Source organism: Mirounga angustirostris, unplaced genomic scaffold (assembly GCF_029215605.1).
Source record: "Mirounga angustirostris isolate CCGP_5_RB_7025 unplaced genomic scaffold, mMirAng1.0.hap1 SCAF_9, whole genome shotgun sequence".
Lineage (NCBI taxonomy): Eukaryota > Metazoa > Chordata > Mammalia > Carnivora > Phocidae > Mirounga > Mirounga angustirostris.
This window is the reverse complement of record NW_026991717.1, coordinates 8,781,485-8,799,017: the sequence shown is the minus strand read 5'-3', so window position 1 is coordinate 8,799,017 and position 17,533 is coordinate 8,781,485. Positions and strand designations below refer to the sequence as shown.

At 39.9% G+C, this 17,533-nt stretch overlaps 1 protein-coding gene across 1 annotated transcript in view; it reads left to right on the top strand.

Annotated features, from left to right (window-relative positions):
* AGBL1 (AGBL carboxypeptidase 1) overlaps positions 1 to 16,020 on the top strand; it is an 805,329-nt gene extending 789,309 nt beyond the window's left edge. Inside the window, exon 23 of the mRNA XM_045901694.2 lies at positions 11,988 to 16,020. Within this exon, the coding sequence (XP_045757650.2) occupies positions 11,988 to 12,186 (199 nt within the window). The 3' untranslated portion in view covers positions 12,187 to 16,020. The remainder of the gene's footprint in view (positions 1 to 11,987) is intronic.
* Positions 16,021 to 17,533: the final 1,513 nt, after the last annotated feature.

The following is a 17,533-nucleotide window of genomic DNA, read 5'->3' as shown; positions in this document are numbered from 1 at the left end:
AAAGCATCCAGGTGAAAAGGAAGAAATAAAATCACTTTTCAGATGTTAACTCCATACACTTCCCACATCTGGGTATTAAGGAGCTGGAAACACAGTTTGATTTCTGCAAAAAGTTCCTTTTATTTATATTTAATGTAAGTTGTATATGGTGATTCCTTCTTACTGAATTCATCAGTTTTGGAAAATAAGAGAAAGAGAGAAGGAGCTAAGCAGCTGAATCTGTAAGCTGCAGAGAGAGCAACTCCAGCTTCATTTTAGAAACTCAAGCCTGCTCTCTGCCACGTAGAACATTGTCCTTAGAAGGTTCTCCCTGGACATCCGGGCTCTGTTTACTATTCTGGTGTGCTGGGCTAACATTAGGGTGAGACTCTTTATGAGGGTGGGAAATTGCCTGGAACAAGCAAACAGCTAAGGAGATGGGGCCAGTCTGGCACCGTTGTATTCCTCCCTGCCTTGGGCATAAGGCAGTGCAACTAGTAATCTAACCAAAGGTCGACATACATAGAATCGCTTATTAACACTGACAGTAATGTTAGACAGAAAAACATGCCAGAGAGAGCCGTCCCACTACGTGCTTGAACTAGTGAAAGAAAGGAGAGAGGCCACTGCTCTTGGCAGTGCGGGCAGGATGCAAGCTTTGCCTTCAAGATGGGATAGATAGACAGGAGGGTCCAGGACAATTTTACTGCATTTTACTCGACGTGAGCAATTCTGTTCAAAGGAAATAAGATAATGGACTGAGCGGTGGCAGGACCTTGCCAGGGACACCTGCTACCAACAGTTTATCTCCTCTATCCATCCCCTTTCCACCCTCCCTCCATCCCAGCCTCCCTCCTCCCTCCCCTCTTTCTTTTTCTCTTTACTTTCTTTTTTTTAATTAGTTTTTTATTTAAATTCAATTAGCCAACATATGGTAGTATATCATTATTTTTTGATGTAGTTTCTTTCCTGTTTTTTTCTTTACATTTTCCCCTTCTCCCCCACCCCAGCCTTTCTTTTATTTTTTGTATTAAAAGCATTTTAGTATCATTTTTCTCACTAAAATAATCATTTTACGGCATCTGTCTATATAATATAATATTAGAAAACATAGAATCATGGAGGATGGCTCACTCAGGGCACTCCCAAGGACAGGCTGGGAAGTGTCAAACGTCACATCCGCCCACATTCTCTGGGCCACTGATTATTTTAAGTCACTCCCTTCTCACTGTCCAACTGCAGCCATGGTCAGGCTCTAGGAGTATATTTTTCATATTATCTATGTTTAGCAATTTTTTTCTACAAAATTATTTCTCGAGATCTTATCTCTTCCTTATGAGCTCAGTTTCCTTCTTACAGAAGGATACACAGTACGGGTTCTTTCAGTGATGGTCCATGTCTGGGAAAGTGTATTTATTCTACCCTCATTCACAAAAAATTAAGGTGTGTTTGTTTGTTTTAGTATGTAATTGCAACTTGGGGTTTGTTTTCCCTCAGCATTTTCAAGACATTAATTCATTGTTTTGTTTTGTTTTCCTGGCTAGGTGTAACATTTCTATTACTTTTTAAGCTTTTTAAAATTAACTTTTTAGGTTTTTAGGTTTTTTAGTTTTAGGTTTTTTTTTTTTTTTTTTTTAGTTTTAGGTTTATAGGAAAGTTGCCAGGACATCACAGAGAGTTCCCTTTACCTGGTTCCCCCTATTTATTTGTTTGTTTGTATTTTAATGGGAAATCTGTCGCTCTAAATGTCATTCATTTAAGGATAATCTGTTTTTTCTTTCCTGATTTCTGATTCACCCTTTTTTTATTGATGTTCATCGTGATATGTATAATTACGGACTTTGTTTTGTTGCTTAAATTTTCCTGTGTTCCAGAGTATTTTTTTTTAAGATTTTATTTACTTATTTGACAGAGAGAGAGAGAGAGATCACACAAGCAAGGGGAGCGGCAGAGGCAGAGGGAGAAGCAGGCTCCCAGCTGAGCAGGGAGCCCGATACGGGACTCGATCCCAGGACTCTGGGATCATGACCTGACTGAGCCACCCAGGTGTCTGCCAGAGTATTTCTTCAATTTGAGAACTACCACTATTATCTTTTTAAAGATTGCCCCTTACCAATTTAACCTACAATCCCCTATATACCTCTATCTTCTTATTTATGAATTCTCTGTTTAACTGTCTTTTGTGCTGTTGAGCTGTTCCATAGAGCTGTTTATTGCATTTTTCTTTTTTCTTCTAGAGAGAATCTGTTTAATTTCCAAATTCGCCTATTTTTTCCTCAAAAGGATCTTATTCTTTCATTATGTTTCTGGAATTTCTTCTAATCCCCTAATCATTTTAAACATCCTTATTCTGTAGTCTCTTCCAGATGGTCATATTATTTCAGGTTTGTGGATGTCTGAATTATTTCCTCATCTGATCCGTAATTTGTTTTTCTGGGTGTACCTTCAGCAGGCTGAATCCTTCACCTCCTCCCATGGGAGTTCCATAGACCCTGGGTTTTGGAAGAATACCTCCATGGTAGTTTGATACTTGTTTCTGATGAGGGCCTTAGGTTTTTGCCAACCAGAATCACTCTGTTTATACTCACAGTGCCATTTTTGGGTCCCAAATCTTCTGTATTGTCTGTCTTTTCTTTAGTTTGTCAAGTTGCTTCCCCTTTCCGCAATTAAATTTCCAAATTATTACATTGTTACCATTACTTGCCTAAATTGAAGCCGCTATTTCCCATTTTTATTTTATTTTATTTTATTTAAGATTTTCTTTTTTTAAAGATTTTATTTATTTATTTGAGAGAGAGAGCACATGAGAGGGGGGAGGGTCAGAGGGAGAAGCAGACCCCCTGCTGAGCAGGGAGCCTGATGTGGGACTCCATCCCGGGACTCCAGGATCATGACCTGAGCCGAAGGCAGTCGCTTAACCAACTGAGCCACCCAGGCACCCAAGATTTTTTTGTTTTTTTTTTGACAGAGAGAGACACAGCGAGAGAGGGAACACAAGCAGGGGGAGTGGAAGAGGGAGAAGCAGGCTTCCCGCCAAGCAGGAGCCCGATGCCGGGCTCAATCCCAGGACTCTGGGATCATGACCTGAGCCGAAGGCAGACGCGTAACGACTGAGCCACCCAGGCGCCCCCCCCGTTTTTATTTTTGAACTGATTATATTATCTATTGACTCGAGCCGTAAATGACCGATTCCAATTTGCATTTCCTTTCAACTCATACATTATTTGTATTAGTTATAAAATTGTTTTCACACTGACAAGATTTATAACATTTATATTCTATTTTATAAACATCATTTCCAGATTAGCCTTACATATTTAACATAGTTCTATGCTCATCAACATTTTTCTAACCATGGCTTTCCCCTTTCTGAGATCTTTATTCTGTTTCATCTTCGAGTCACTTAGATTTTCTCACATAAGTCTTCCCCCAGCCTCGACCTCACCTCCCTAAGGGAAACAAATAGCTTTATATTTCTTTAGGTCTTGCATGTGTCCTTCTTTGGAAGATTTGCAAAATCTCTTGGCTTTTTGTAAAATATAAAATTAAAAACTTCCCTTGTAGTTGAGTTACTTTTGTACTTTGATCAAAAATCAGTTGGTCTTACCTGTGGGGATAGATTTCTGGGTTCTCTGTCCTATTTTGTCAACCTATGTGTCTATCACTTTGCCAGAACTTGTTTTGAAATTGGATGGAAGGATTCCTCCCTCCTACTTTATTTTTATTTTCAAAATTGCTTTAGCTATTTCTGGTTCCTTAGCCTTTCTGCATGAATTTTAGCATAACCTCATCCAGATCAATGGAAGTATTTTTGGAATTTTGATAAGAATCGTGTTAAATTTGTGTACCAATTTGGGGAAAATCACCATCTTTACAATGTTTAGCCTTCTGAGCCATGTAGTTTTCTCCATTTATTTAAATCTTCTTGGATTCCTGTTATCAGTGTTTTTCATTTTTTTAGTATACAAGTCTGGTATATCTTTTGTGCTATTAACATCTAGGTGTTTCATTTTTGTTTAGTGATTATAAAAGTTTAGTGATCTTAACATGTTCATTTTTACTAACTGAAGTAGAATTGATTTTTGAATGTTGATCTTGTTACCTATGACCTCACTGACCTTACTTATAGCTCTAGGAGTTATTTTTTGTTTACTTGGTTTTTGATTTTGTACATTTCCCAAATAGAGATGGTTTCATTTCTTGCTTTCCCATCTATATGCTTTTATATTCTTTCCCCGCTTCACTGTGCTGGCTAGAGCTTCTAGAACTATGTTGAATGGCAGCAATGACAGTCGACATCTTTGACTTGTTCCCGATCATAGAGAAAAGCATTCAGTCTTTCACCATTAAGTATAATATTAACTATATGTTTTCATACGTGTTCTTTATCAAGGCCAGGAAGTCTTCCTTTATACTATCTTTTCTGAGGGTTTTTCTCTTTAATAGGTGTTGAATTTTGTCAAATGCATTTTCTGCATAAATGTATATGATCATGTGATTTTTCTTCATTAGCCTGTTAGTATATGGCTTCCCCTGATTGCTCTTTGAATATTGAACCAGTCTTGAATCCCTGGAATTAACTCCACTTGGTCAGGGTATATAATTCTTTTTTATATAATGCTGAACTCAATTTGCTAATAGTTTGTTAAGTAAGGATTTATATTCATGGGGGATATTGGTCGGTAGTTTTCTTTCCTCCTCCTTACTGTCTTTGTCTGGTTTTAGTCTCAGGGTAATACTTGGCTCATGAAATGAACAGGAAGTGTTCTCTCTTCTTTTGTTTTCTGGAAAAGATTGTGTAGAACTGGTGTTAATCCTTTTTTAATCATGTTGTGTAATTCTCCAGTGAGAATATCGGGCCCTAGAGATTTCTTCTTCAAGAGTTTAAATTATAAATTCAGATTTCTTAAGAGTTATAGAACTATTCAAATGATCTATTTCATATTAAGTGAATTGTTGTAGTTTGTACTTTTTGAGGAATTGGTCCATACTACCTAAGTTGTCAAATTTATGTGCATAGAGTTTTTTGTGGTATTTCCTTATCCTTTCAATGCCTGCCCAGTCTATAGTGGTAGTCCTGTTTCATTCCTGATGTGGTATTTAATGCCTTCCTTCTTTTTTTCTTTGTTAGTCTTGTTATAGGCTAGTCAATTTTATAGATTTTTTTTCACTGATTTTTCTCCATTGTTTTTCTGTTTCAGTTACATTGGTTTCTGTTTCTTTATTATTTCCTTCCTTTTTTTTCTACTTGCTTTGGGTTTATTTTGCTCTTATGTTTCTTCTTAAGGTAATAGCTTAGATTTTTTATTTTAGACTTTTCTGAGGTAAGCATTCACTGCTATAAATTTCCGTCTCATTATGGCTCTATCTAAGTCGCACAGATTTTGATAGGTTATATTTGCAATTTCATTCAATTCAATGTATTTTTTTCTTTCCCTTGAAATATCCTATTTGACCTCCTGAATTATTTAGAAGTGTATTTACTTACTTTCCAAGTGCTTGGGAACTTACCTTTTGTCTTTCCGTTTTCGATTTCTGGCTTGATTCCACTCTGATCCAAGAATACACTCTGTACAATTTTGCTCCTTTTAAATTTATTGAGCCTTATGTATGGCTGAGGATATGGTCTATCTCGGTATATATTCTGTGTGCATTGAAAAGGAATGTGTATTCTGTTGTTTAGGGCTGAAGTATTTTATTAATGTCAGTTATATCTTGTTGGTTGATAGTGTTGTTGTTTTTCTGTCTAGTTGTTTAATCAACAATTATTGAGAAAAGAATATTGAAGTCTTGAGCTATAGTTATAGATTTGTTTAGTTCTCCCTTCAGTGCTATCAGGTTTTGGTTCACATATTTATGCAGTTCTGTTTGGTGCATACACATCAGGAGTGCTATGACTTCTTGATGTATGGACATTTTTATCATCATACACCTCTATGTCCCTGGATATTTCCTTTCTTCTGATGGCTACCTTATCTGATATTAATAGAGCCACTTTTTTTTTATTAATGTTTATGTGGATATCTTTTCCATCCTTTCACTTTCAACCTACCTCTTTAACTATATTTTCAGTGAGTTATTATAGACAGTGTACAATTTGATCACCTTTTTTAATCCACTCTGACAATCTCTCTTAATTGGTGTATTTAGACAATTTAAATTAATGTTATTCTTATGTTAGGGCTAAGCCTTCCATTTATTGTTTTTCCATTTGTTCTTTCTCTCTCTTTTTTAACTGTTTTCTTTCTCCTGTCTTCTGGGAGTGGATATTTTCTAGAATTCCATTTTGATTTATCTGTAGGATCTTGAGTGTATCTCTATGTATAACATTTTTAGTTCTGTAAATATTCCATTATATATACATAACTTATTATAACCAACTGGTGTCACATTTTTACCAATTCAAGCGAACTATAGAAAACTTACTTGCCTGTACCTTCCTTTGCCCTCCATTTATCATATAATTATCTTAAATATTTACATAATACAAGGAGAACCGTGTCACACAAGTTTATAATTTTGGCTTCAGCTGTTAAACCTAATTTTAATAATTCAAGAAGAAAAGGAAAAGCTATTTGATTTATCCCTATGTTTACTCTTTTTTTTTTTTAAGATTTTATTTATTTATTTGACAGAGAGAAACACGGCGAGAGAGAGCACAAGTAGGGGGAGTGGGAGAGGGGAAGCAGACTTCCTGTGGAGCAGGGAGCCCGATGTGGGACTCAATCCCAAGACCCTGGGACCATGACCTAACCTGAGCCAAAGGCAGACACTTAACGACTGAGCCACCCAGGCGCCCCTCCCCCATGTTTACTCTTTTGTTTCTTTCTTTCTTCCCTATGCTCCAAAATTTCTTCTGCTATTATTTTATTTCTGTTTAGTTTTCCCTTTAACCATTCTTACAGGGTGGGTCTGCTGGCAACAAATTCTAAAAACTTTAGTTCCTATAAGAATACCTTTAATTTTCCCATACTTTTTGGAGGATATTTCTTTTCTGATTTCAGAATCCTAGCCTGATAATTCTTTTCTTTCAACCACGAAGAATGAGTGTGCCATTTTCTCCTAACCTCTATGGTTTCTGAGGCAAACATTGCTGCTGTTCAAGTTATGTTTTCCCTATAGTGTCATTCCCCTAAAGTTTCTCTCTCACTGCTTTCAAGATTTTTAATGTGTCATTGGTTTTCAGAAATTTGTTGGCCATCTGTCTTGGTATGGATTTCTTTGAGTTTATCCGTTTGGGGTTTGCTCAGCTTCTTGTACTTGTCTTTGCCAAGTTTAAGAAGTTTTCAACCCTTACTTTGAATACTTTTTCAGATTTTCTTCTTTTGAGACTCTGATGGGATAAATGTTAGATCTTTTGTTATAGTGCCACAAGGTCTTGATGTCCTGCTCATTGGTTTAGTTTATTTTCATTCTGTTGAGACTGAGTAATTTCTATTGTTCTATTTTCAAATCCACTGAACCTTTCCGCTGTCTCTTCCATTCTGCTGCTGAGGCCGCCTGCTGAATTTTTTATTCATTCATTTTATTTTTATTTTTCAGTTTTCAACTTTCTACCTTATTCTTCTTTATATCTTAATTTCTCTGCAAGACTTTCTATTTCTTTGCCACATTTTCCATTTCTGTTATTGTACACTTCTCACTTCTAAAGTTTCATTTGCTTTTTCTTTATACCCCATATATATAAATATATATGTAAACAATATATACCCCATATACATAAATAATATATAAAAATATATATTTTTTTCTTTGCTGAGATTTTCGATTTCTTTACTGAGACATTCTATTTATTTTCATGTGTGTCTGTAATTCTCAATGGAGCACTTGGGTGATGTCTCCTTTAAAATCCTCATTAGAGGGGCGCCTGGGTGGCTCTGTTGGTTAAGCGACTGCCTTCGGCTCAGGTCATGATCCTGGAGTCCCAGGATCGAGTCCCGCATCGGGCTCCCTGCTCGGCAGGGAGTCTGCTTCTCCCTCTGACCCTCCCCCCTCTCATGTGCTCTCTCTCTCATTCTCTCTGTCAAATAAATAAATAAAATCTTAAAAAAAAATAAATAAAATAAAATAAAATCCTCATTAGATAATTCTAACCTCTCTGTCATGTTGATATTTGTATCTATTAGTTGTCCTGATTCTTGGTGTGATGAATAATTTTACATTGAAACCTGACATTTGGGTATTACACTATGAGACTAAGATCCAATTTAAATCTTATGTTTGAACTTTGTCTCCTCCAACACCACTCAGACAGGAGAAGAATGGGCCTTGTTACAGGCAGGTGGAGGTGAAAGTCTAGGTTCCCCGTTTTACCACATTGACACCCTGGGTGTGAGGGCTCTTTGTTACTGATGGGCAGTAGGGAGAGTTTCAGGTCCCCCCTAGACCTTCACTAATATCACTCTGGGTTCAAGGAGCAGGAGGGCCTTGCTGCTGCTCTCCATTGGCACTGGTAGGTAGGGGTCAGTCTTGTTACCAACAGTTGTGTATGGAAGTTCAGGCTCCCCCCTGGCCTCCAGTGGTATTGAGGGGTCAGGGACCTCATTATTGTGCCCTAGGAATGAAAGTTCCAGCTCCCTATCCTGCCTTCTCTGATGCCTTAGCTTGGGGGAAAGAAAGGGTTTGTGGGCACCTTGTTACAGTCCAGTTAGAGTAGAAGTCTAAGCTCCCTGCTTCTCTTGGTGCGGTAGGGTTGGGGCCACTGTTTTTTCGGTGGTTTTTGGCTGGAGTAGAGCTAGTAGTATAGTTTAAACTCATCCTTCTTGCTAGGCTGCCTCTTTCCTTACCATTTGGCTAGATAGAACTAGCTCTTGTTGGGGCTGTTTTTGTCCACACCTGTTAGTATTTCTAGGTTGTCAGCTTGTCTAACTCCAAGTCTGGGATATAAGAGGCAAAGAGAAATGTCAGGAAGCTCACCACCATATTGTCCTTTAGTCCCAAGACCTCATCTCGTCTGCTTCCTTCCCTCCATATGTCATCACATTTTAGTCTTCTTATGTTTGTTTGTTTGTTTTTTTTAAAGATTTTATTTATTTATTTGAGAGAAAGAGAATGAGAGAGAGCACATGAGAGGGGGGAGGGCCAGAGGGAGAAGCAGACTCCCTGCCGAGCAGGGAGCCCGATGCGGGACTCGATCCAGGGACTCCAGGATCATGACCTGAGCCGAAGGCAGTCGCTTAACCAACTGAGCCACCCAGGCGCCCTTCTTATGTTTGTTTTATATAAAATATCCAGGATAATTTATAAGGAGAAAAAAAGAGAAGTGGAAGTTCCTAAATATGTAATTTGATTTTCTAAGTTATTAGAATACTTGTACTCTATTTGGAGAAATAAGTGAGAGATGTAATTAAACTTTTTTAGGCCTTTACATATATAAGTTAACTATAAATGTAAATATATATTTACATATATAAACTAAATATAAATATAAATATACATATATAAATCTCTATATATAAGTAAATATATGATTTAATACTATATTATACATTGTATATTATGTAATATGTATTTATTTTATATTACATTATATGTATCAGTAGCAAAGGAAGCCATATTTGTTGAAATCAACAAAATGCACTAATGTGATAATTATGGTTTAATTCATATATAAAACCTTTGAAAAAGAAATCAAGAAAAAAGTAATTCCCCCCAAAGATGGTCCAAAATGGTATATATGTATTTTTCTACATACATACTTGTTAATGTTCAATTTGGCAACTGTTTATTTTATGTCTACTATATTATTAGCACATTCTAGACTTTCTATAGAATAATAATGGAATTAGGCAGAGGCTTGGGCCTTATTCACAATAGGACTGTAAATGTTATTAAGGATCAAAACAAATTAAGTGAATATGTGAAGATTAATATTTAAAGGGAGAAAATTTCAAAGAGATAGAGCTATCAAGACAGTTATTTGGTGATTAAGATGAGCTTTTAAAAATGATATATCTTATTTGGTTGGATGCTGAGGAGTTGTAAGATCATTTTAGAGATGAGAAATTGGTTACCTGAATAAAGGCTTGGAAAAACATTCAGTCTGATATGTTTGGGTGATCACAACCAGAACAGCTTGATGACTTTATTGTGGTGGGAAAGGTCCAGGTCCATGAGTGATTAGAGCAGACTCTGCAGTGGAGGAAAGACAGGCCCTCATTAGGGGAAGACTGACCTTGTTGTTTACTTATGGACTCCTGCCAACTGGACCCCATAGGGAGCATCCCATCCATCAATACCCATATTGCATTAATAAACAAGGAAGAGTCATTGCAAATTCCAAATCTGGAAGTGGCATAATAAAAATGATGCTTTAGAAAAGTTATTGGCAGTGCAAATTTGAATGGTTTTGCTGTAGTTATAACCCAGGTGTGAAGCAACAAAGCTCAATGCCTGCCTCCTTCAACACCATGGTTCACCCTCTTCTTTCATATCCACAGTAGAGCAGTAGAATTAAAATTTGTTGATGGCCTTTACTCTGCAAGACACTCTGCTAGAAAGCATCTGTGTGCTTTCTCATTTAGTCTGCACAATAGCTCTTAAGGTACTATTATTGCTATTCTGTGAGGCTGGGGGTTTTCTAAGGTCTCATGGCCAGGATTGAAGCTCAGGCTCTTGACATCATACAGCATGTCATCTGGGTCCCTCATATGGTGATGGCTGACTCACAGGCAATCAGTTCTTGCTGACTTGAGCTCGTGTTACAGTTGGGCAGCTCTTACCTTCCTTTACTCAACTGCTTTATCACCCCCAATTCAGCTTGTAAAATATGATAACAGTTTAATGCTGTGGGACTGTGGAAACAAGATTCAGATTTCTTCCCCTTCCTCTCCATTCAGGCAATGTCCCACCAGACCTTCAGTTTAGGGTACCAAGGGCCTGGGGAGCATGGAAGCTGCTCTCATCAGTCAGTAGACAATTAGGAAACTGGACTCTGATTCATTTCCTGAGCTAACATGTAACCATGCTGCTGATTACCCATTTTCATTGTTTATGGCGAGGCAGGTGGATGAACAGCTCTGCCTGATTTATGTAGTACTTGCCTTCCATAAATCACAGAGTAGAAACCCAGCACACTGTTAATCCTAATTGGTTAAGTCCTAAGTAGGGAGTGATTAGAAAGTCTTCAGGAAAGAAGGTACCTCATGCAAATGAGATAGATATACAGTTCTTTGGGAAGAAATATCCCCTGCTCTCAATATGGGTTCAAGGTTTGTTGTCCATTCCTGTTGCCCCCTTCTACCTCTTGCTGGTCAACCCCTGCTGATCTTCCATTTGTAAATAAACTAACATAAAAGGGAGAGAAGGAAGATGATGGGATGTACAAACATAGCAGAAAGAGAATGCTGTTTGCCCGCTTACTCTCTCCTTTATTAATTTCAACCTGGATTGTCTAATTCTAATAAACCATCCATCATAATGAACGAGAGCTATGTAATGACTCATAGTGCTGTGAGTAGCAGTGGGATACATTAGGGCTTTTGGTCTTAGCTCCCTGAATTCCAATTCCACCCTTCCCTGGACACAGTTGACGTGGCATTCCCCAATACTCAGTGACAGTGACACCCTTCTCTGATATTTCACTTTGAGCCACAAAGACCCTGAAGACCTTAAGTATGTGAGGTTGTCCACCTCTTCTGATTGGAAACCTTCTGATCTGACTTAGAAATGCAGACTCTTCTGGCAAAGGAAGAAGGAATCCCAAAGATTTTATGTGATTTCCTCCCCCCATCTCAAAATAATGGTTGAGGACCCAGGGACTGTGTTTGGGACACATTTAAAGGACCAGGGGCTGTTGAGATGCAGACTCAGGGAAGATAACTTTCCTTCTCCCTTTCCAATCAATTGTAAATGCTCCTTCCTTTGGGTAACTTCTCTTTTCATTTCCTTCTCCTCTCTCCCCACCTCCCTCTCTCTGTTTTCCTCCCCTTCTGTATTTTTCATCCCTTTTTCCTTCCCTCCCTTCCTCTCCTTCCTCTCTTCTCCTGTTTCCTGGGAACCCACGGCAGACGCAGCAGCAGCGTGACCTCAGAACTGGATGATGAGCCCCCCTGCATGGAGGAAATTGATTACAGTACAGACAGCAGCTCAGACCCAGAAGGGAGCTTCTCTGAGCTGGACCGGCAGATCCAAGAGTGCGCTTTCCACAAGGATGAGGGAGGGGAAGAAGAAGAGGGGCCAGGCCAGGGAAGAAAAGCCATCCCTTAGCCCTGAGGTTCAGAGCGAGCTCCATGTCTCTAACCATGGACTAGCAGCTCTGTTGTTTCTTTACCACCACACATGTACAGCATCGGTGCCAAAAGCCAGCCCATGTGAGCCCAGCAACCTAATTCCAGAGTTTGTTCTAGTTTCATTAGGCATAGAGACTAGCTATGTTACAGTTATACCTTTTACATACATAGTTAGGTGGCCTTTGGAGCCCATGCAAGCTGCCATTATGCTAGAAAGGGCTACACGCAGGATTACCATGGATCCTCTCAGCACTATTTTGAGCTCTTCTCCCTTCCTGTGCTTGAAACTGGAGGAGCCTGGAACTAGGAGTTGGGCTTCTTTTTGGCTTCTCAGCCAGATTTCTATATGGTTGTCTAAGTTGTTCTACATATGAATGTTATCTCCTCTAGTTGTCTTCCTACTATAGCATCTGAGCTCCTCAGCACAAGTTATGAGCCCCACTGAGACTTCTGAGGGTCCTAGCAGGGTATTCAGCTGCTGAATTATTGAACATGAATGGATGCACAATGGAGAATTTGCAAGCATCATGCTTAGTCTGTTTTAATAGTGTATATTTTACAGATCCAGTATAATCCAGGAACTGTCCTAGATTCTAAGGGAAAAGGCACAATACTGAATAAGACATGGCCATTGGTCTTTACAAACTTTAAAATCCTATGAATTCAGGCCACTAACCATAATGCTGGAAGGCAGCAAGTCGTAGTGGAAAAATCATTCATTTCAGATTCAGACAGACGTGGCTCATACCCTGGATATGGCAATCAGTTGTTAGGAGAACTAAGGCTACTAATTAGATTTCCCTAAACCTCAGTTTTCTTATACATACAATGGAGATGAACATTATCCATATTATAAAGTTATCATGAAGATGAAATGAGATAATATATAAAAGCATACAGATTGGCACATGGTAGGCACCCAATAATGTTGGCTGGTTTTCCTTCATAACACAAGTAGAACATTCTGTATAGGCATTCTCAGTTACAGAAAACATTACCTACAGTCACGTGGTTAGAAAGTAGTCCCTCTTCCTGGAGGGCTTCTGGGAAGGAGGTTACAGAGGAGCAGAGTGTAGGAGGTTGGAATGTCATAAAGTAAGTGAAATTGAGCAAGGCCCTTCGGCATGCAGGGGCAAATAGCTTAGAGATTTGGATGATGTCTAGGTGTACAGGACTCATGCAGAAAGGATGAGAAGGGGCATAAAAGGCAGATACTGAATGAGAGATAAGATGGAGAAAATATGGTAGGTCAAATTTATGTTTGTCCAGATGCCATATATATTTAGTTATGATTAGGTTTGGCTATGAGAGAAGGAGAATCCAAAATTGCAATACCTTTGTAAAACATAATCTGTTTATCTTTTATGTGGATTCCAGATATAGGCAGGCCAGAGCTGATATTGTGAGTACCAGGTGTCCAGCGCCCAGTTTCTATTGCTTTCTAGCTTTGCTGTGTGTTGCTTCTACTCTTAGTCTAAGATGGCTGCTAAAGCATCAGCTTTTGCATCTACATCCTAGTCAGCAATAAGAAGGATAGAAAAAGAAGAACACATTCTCTATATTTCAAAAAGCTATACATTACACTTCTCCTTAATACCACCATCTAACAAGTGGTCCTGTGGTCACAGGTAGCTGCAAGAGAGGGTGTAAAATATAGTCTTTATTTGAGTTGGGCATAGGGAAAAGGGAATAATGCATACTGGGGATCAAATATTGCCAAATACTTCTCCTGATAAGCCAATCACCACCTTGAGATTTTGGAAACAATAATTTCAGAAAAAACTCACAGCAACCCTCTAGACCAGCAGAAAGCCACACCATAGAACGTTGCCATAATTTAGCCCCAAGGCATAGGAGAAAGGCAGGCGTGTTATGATCCGAAGAGCTGATATTATTATTATTATTGCTACTACTATTATTATTGATAATCCCTTCTTTTTCCAACTCCTTTCCAAATTTCTTTGCTATAGTTCAGAAACCACATATCCATTCTTGGTGTTAAGACACTCAGATGTCTGAAATGTATATAAGAAGTTTAAAGGAAATAGCAAAGACACCACATTCAAATCCCAGATAACAGCAGGGCTTAACTTCTCTTATAAACCTTTCCACTCTTAAATAGAGGATAGCATTATGTTTCTGTTCTCCCATTGCTTGGAGGAGTCAAGAAGACAGTTGCATTGAAAATGTAAATGTTGGGAAGGATGGAAATAATTGTGACTCATCATCGCCACTTTGTGTGCCTCAGCTCAAATTTGCTTATGGGATGAACTTCTGGTCACCTGACATGTTTCTGAGGGCAAGTGACTAGGACATGTAAATTTCTACTTGGAGGTTCAGGAAAAGCCAGTGACATGGGACATGGATTCATCCATTTAGCAAACATACATTAAGCACCTACTATGTGTCGTGACTTTACTAAGCTCTAAGAATGCAAGGAAAAGGACCTACTCTGTTTGCAAGTGGGAAAGATAAGCAGTAAACATTTCAATGCAGTGGCACAAGCCTTTATGGAGCTTTGCAGAAGATCATCTAATGGGGCAGCAGTGGTGGGAAACGTGTACCAAGAGGTGATAATTGAGGTGGTTCTTGAAGGATGTGCAAGAGTTTTCAGGTGAAAAGGAGAAGAAACATGCTAAGGAGTAGAAAGAGTTTGTGCAAAAGCCCTAGGGTGGGGTTAAAACTTGGAATAAAATTATTAGTGTGACTGGTTTAAAAGATGTGTTTGTTTGTGGGGATGGGAAGGGAGTGACAAGAGATGAAATTGAGAACATTGGCATTGAAATGATCAGGCAACATTGACATGCCTTGATGAAAAGGTCAGTCTTTATTCTGAATGTGCTGGTGGAGACAAAGAATCTTCAGCAGAAGCATGCCCCCGAATGATGTCTGTGGGCATGCAGTGGGACCGCTGTCCTGCTTGCTTATGACTGATTGACTGGATACCCTGCTATGGTGGTAATTCAGTAATATGAGGACCCTAAGTGTGAACTTACCCTATTTGTAGATCAGCAGGTTTGCAATAAGATGAGAGATAATGAGTGCAGTTTGGGGTCATGTTGAATACTGGGGGCCTATGGCAGGTCCATGAGGAAAGGACTTCTAGAAGTATATCAGTAGAAGGAGAGGTATATGCAGTGAGATGGGGACTGGTGAAAGTCTTGAGCAACTAAGCCCAGGTGCCAGTCAGCCGAGAAGGAGTTTGTTCAGAGGGAACAGAAGAGTTAGAGAGAGAGCTGACTTCCGTCCCTTCCTGCTGGGACTGAAGGCCATTCTGTGTCACACCTCACTCGTTTTCGGTCTTGGGGCCGAAGAGAGGGCTCACTGGCAAGTCAACTCCAAATAATGATAGGAATGGCTCTTCTAGCCTGGCCAGACATGTGTCTTGTTGGCCAAACGACTATAGTGAATTGTTCTGAAAACCCTGTTCCCCCAAACTCATAGCCAAACAAGATTACTCAAGGATTCCAGGCAGTGATGGGCTCTAATGGGAAGCAGATATGGTTCAAAGTGTGCAGGGGGGATGAGAGTCTGGAGAAGTGATGCTGGAGCCAGACCATGGGCACAGGTGTCCGGTACCAGCTGGTACCCAGTGCTCTGCCTGGCAGGGCTAGGACTCAGAGTGGGCTGGGCAAGGGGGCTGCAGTTTCCTGGGGCACCCTGTGCACTTTCTCTGATGGGCAAACATGGGTAGCTGGCCTTTTACACCTCTAGGGCAGTCCCATTAGGGGTAGAGAAGTACAAGGCTTCTTGTGATCCCCTAAGGATCATACTTCCACGATTCCTTAAGGGTGGAATATGCAGGCTGCTCTTGACACTTCCCTTGGCAAAGGACTTTTTAGCTCCATATTTCCTACAGGAAAAAGATCCCTGTACAACCTGGCCCCCAGTCTTCTCTACTAACTTAGGTTTTGCCATCCTGCAATCTCTTGTTTGCCATGGGACATAGCTTTATTTTATCTCACTGCACATATGCATGAGTGTGAGCACACATAGACACATACACAGATGCACACACACACACACATGCACACACACCACTTCTTGAGCCACATAACTCCCTAAATACCTTCTTTGATTTTTCTTTCTTTTCTTTTTTTTTTTTAAAGATTTTATTTATTTGAGAGAGAGAGAGAGCGTATAAGAGGGGGGGAGCGGGAGAGGGAAAAGCAGACTCCCCGCTGAGCAGGGAGCCCGATGCAGGACTCGATCCCGGGACTCCAGGATCATGACCTGAGCCGAAGGCAGTCGCTTAACCAACTGAGCCACCCAGGCGCCCCCTTCTTTGATTTTTCACACATTTTCACATTTTTCCTCTGTCTCTGATGAGCATCTCCCATTATGCGATTTGGGCATTGCAAGACCTAGTTCAAATACCACCTTCCTTCTGTAAGACCTTTCCTAATCAGCCCAGCCAGGTTCTATAATCCCTCATCTGTGTCCCTGCTGCACCATTTATGCATCCCTCTTAAAGCATGCTTTCTATTTACAATTTTATTTATGTGGTTTTCACAGCCCCACCCCCACTGGCCAATGGGTGGAGAACTCTAAGATGCATGTGCCTGATATTATCTTGTCACCTCTCCCTGCAGCTAGCATACTTCTCAACACATTGGCCCGCAGTCAAAATGTATCTTCCCCCTAACCTCAAACCTGAACGTCCAACGTCTCAGTGAAATCCCATATATTTCCCTTGGATTCCTTCATTTCCCATCTCAAATCAGAGTTTGTGTTTCAGAAAAGGTAACTGATTTCACTAAAAGGGCATCCAGCACATGCACACCTCGGCCCCTCAAGCTGATGGTTTCCATGGAAGACTGGTTCCCATGTGAGGCAAGCTTAAGAAGGAGCAGAGTGGCCTTGCCCTTGCCTGTATTGTGCAAATGTTTAGATAGAGCAGAGAGAATGGGGAGCAGAATCTTGAGGAGTTGCCAGAGGCTGCAGGATTCAGCCAGGTGCTCTGCACCACAGACTGCCTTTGGTGGGACCGGGCACAAGGCTCCATGTGCGTTGTGCCAACTTGGCTGTCTGGGTACTTCTTACAGTCCTGTCAGTGAGAATCCAAGCATTCCAGCCACTGGCTCCAGTTTCTTCCAGGCCTACAGAAAAAAAAAAAAAAAAAAAAAAGGATTCAGAGCCACAGAGCACATTTGAAAATAACCTGATTTTTGAGTTACGGGCTCACGTTGAGGGATGCCAATGCAAGTTGGGTCACATGACACCCCTAAGGGGAGAAGTTCTCATGCCCGGCTTTTATTTCCTGGCCTGGACAACTGAGCTGTAGAGTTGATTTCATATGCCAAGGGGAGTCTCTGCTCTCTTCC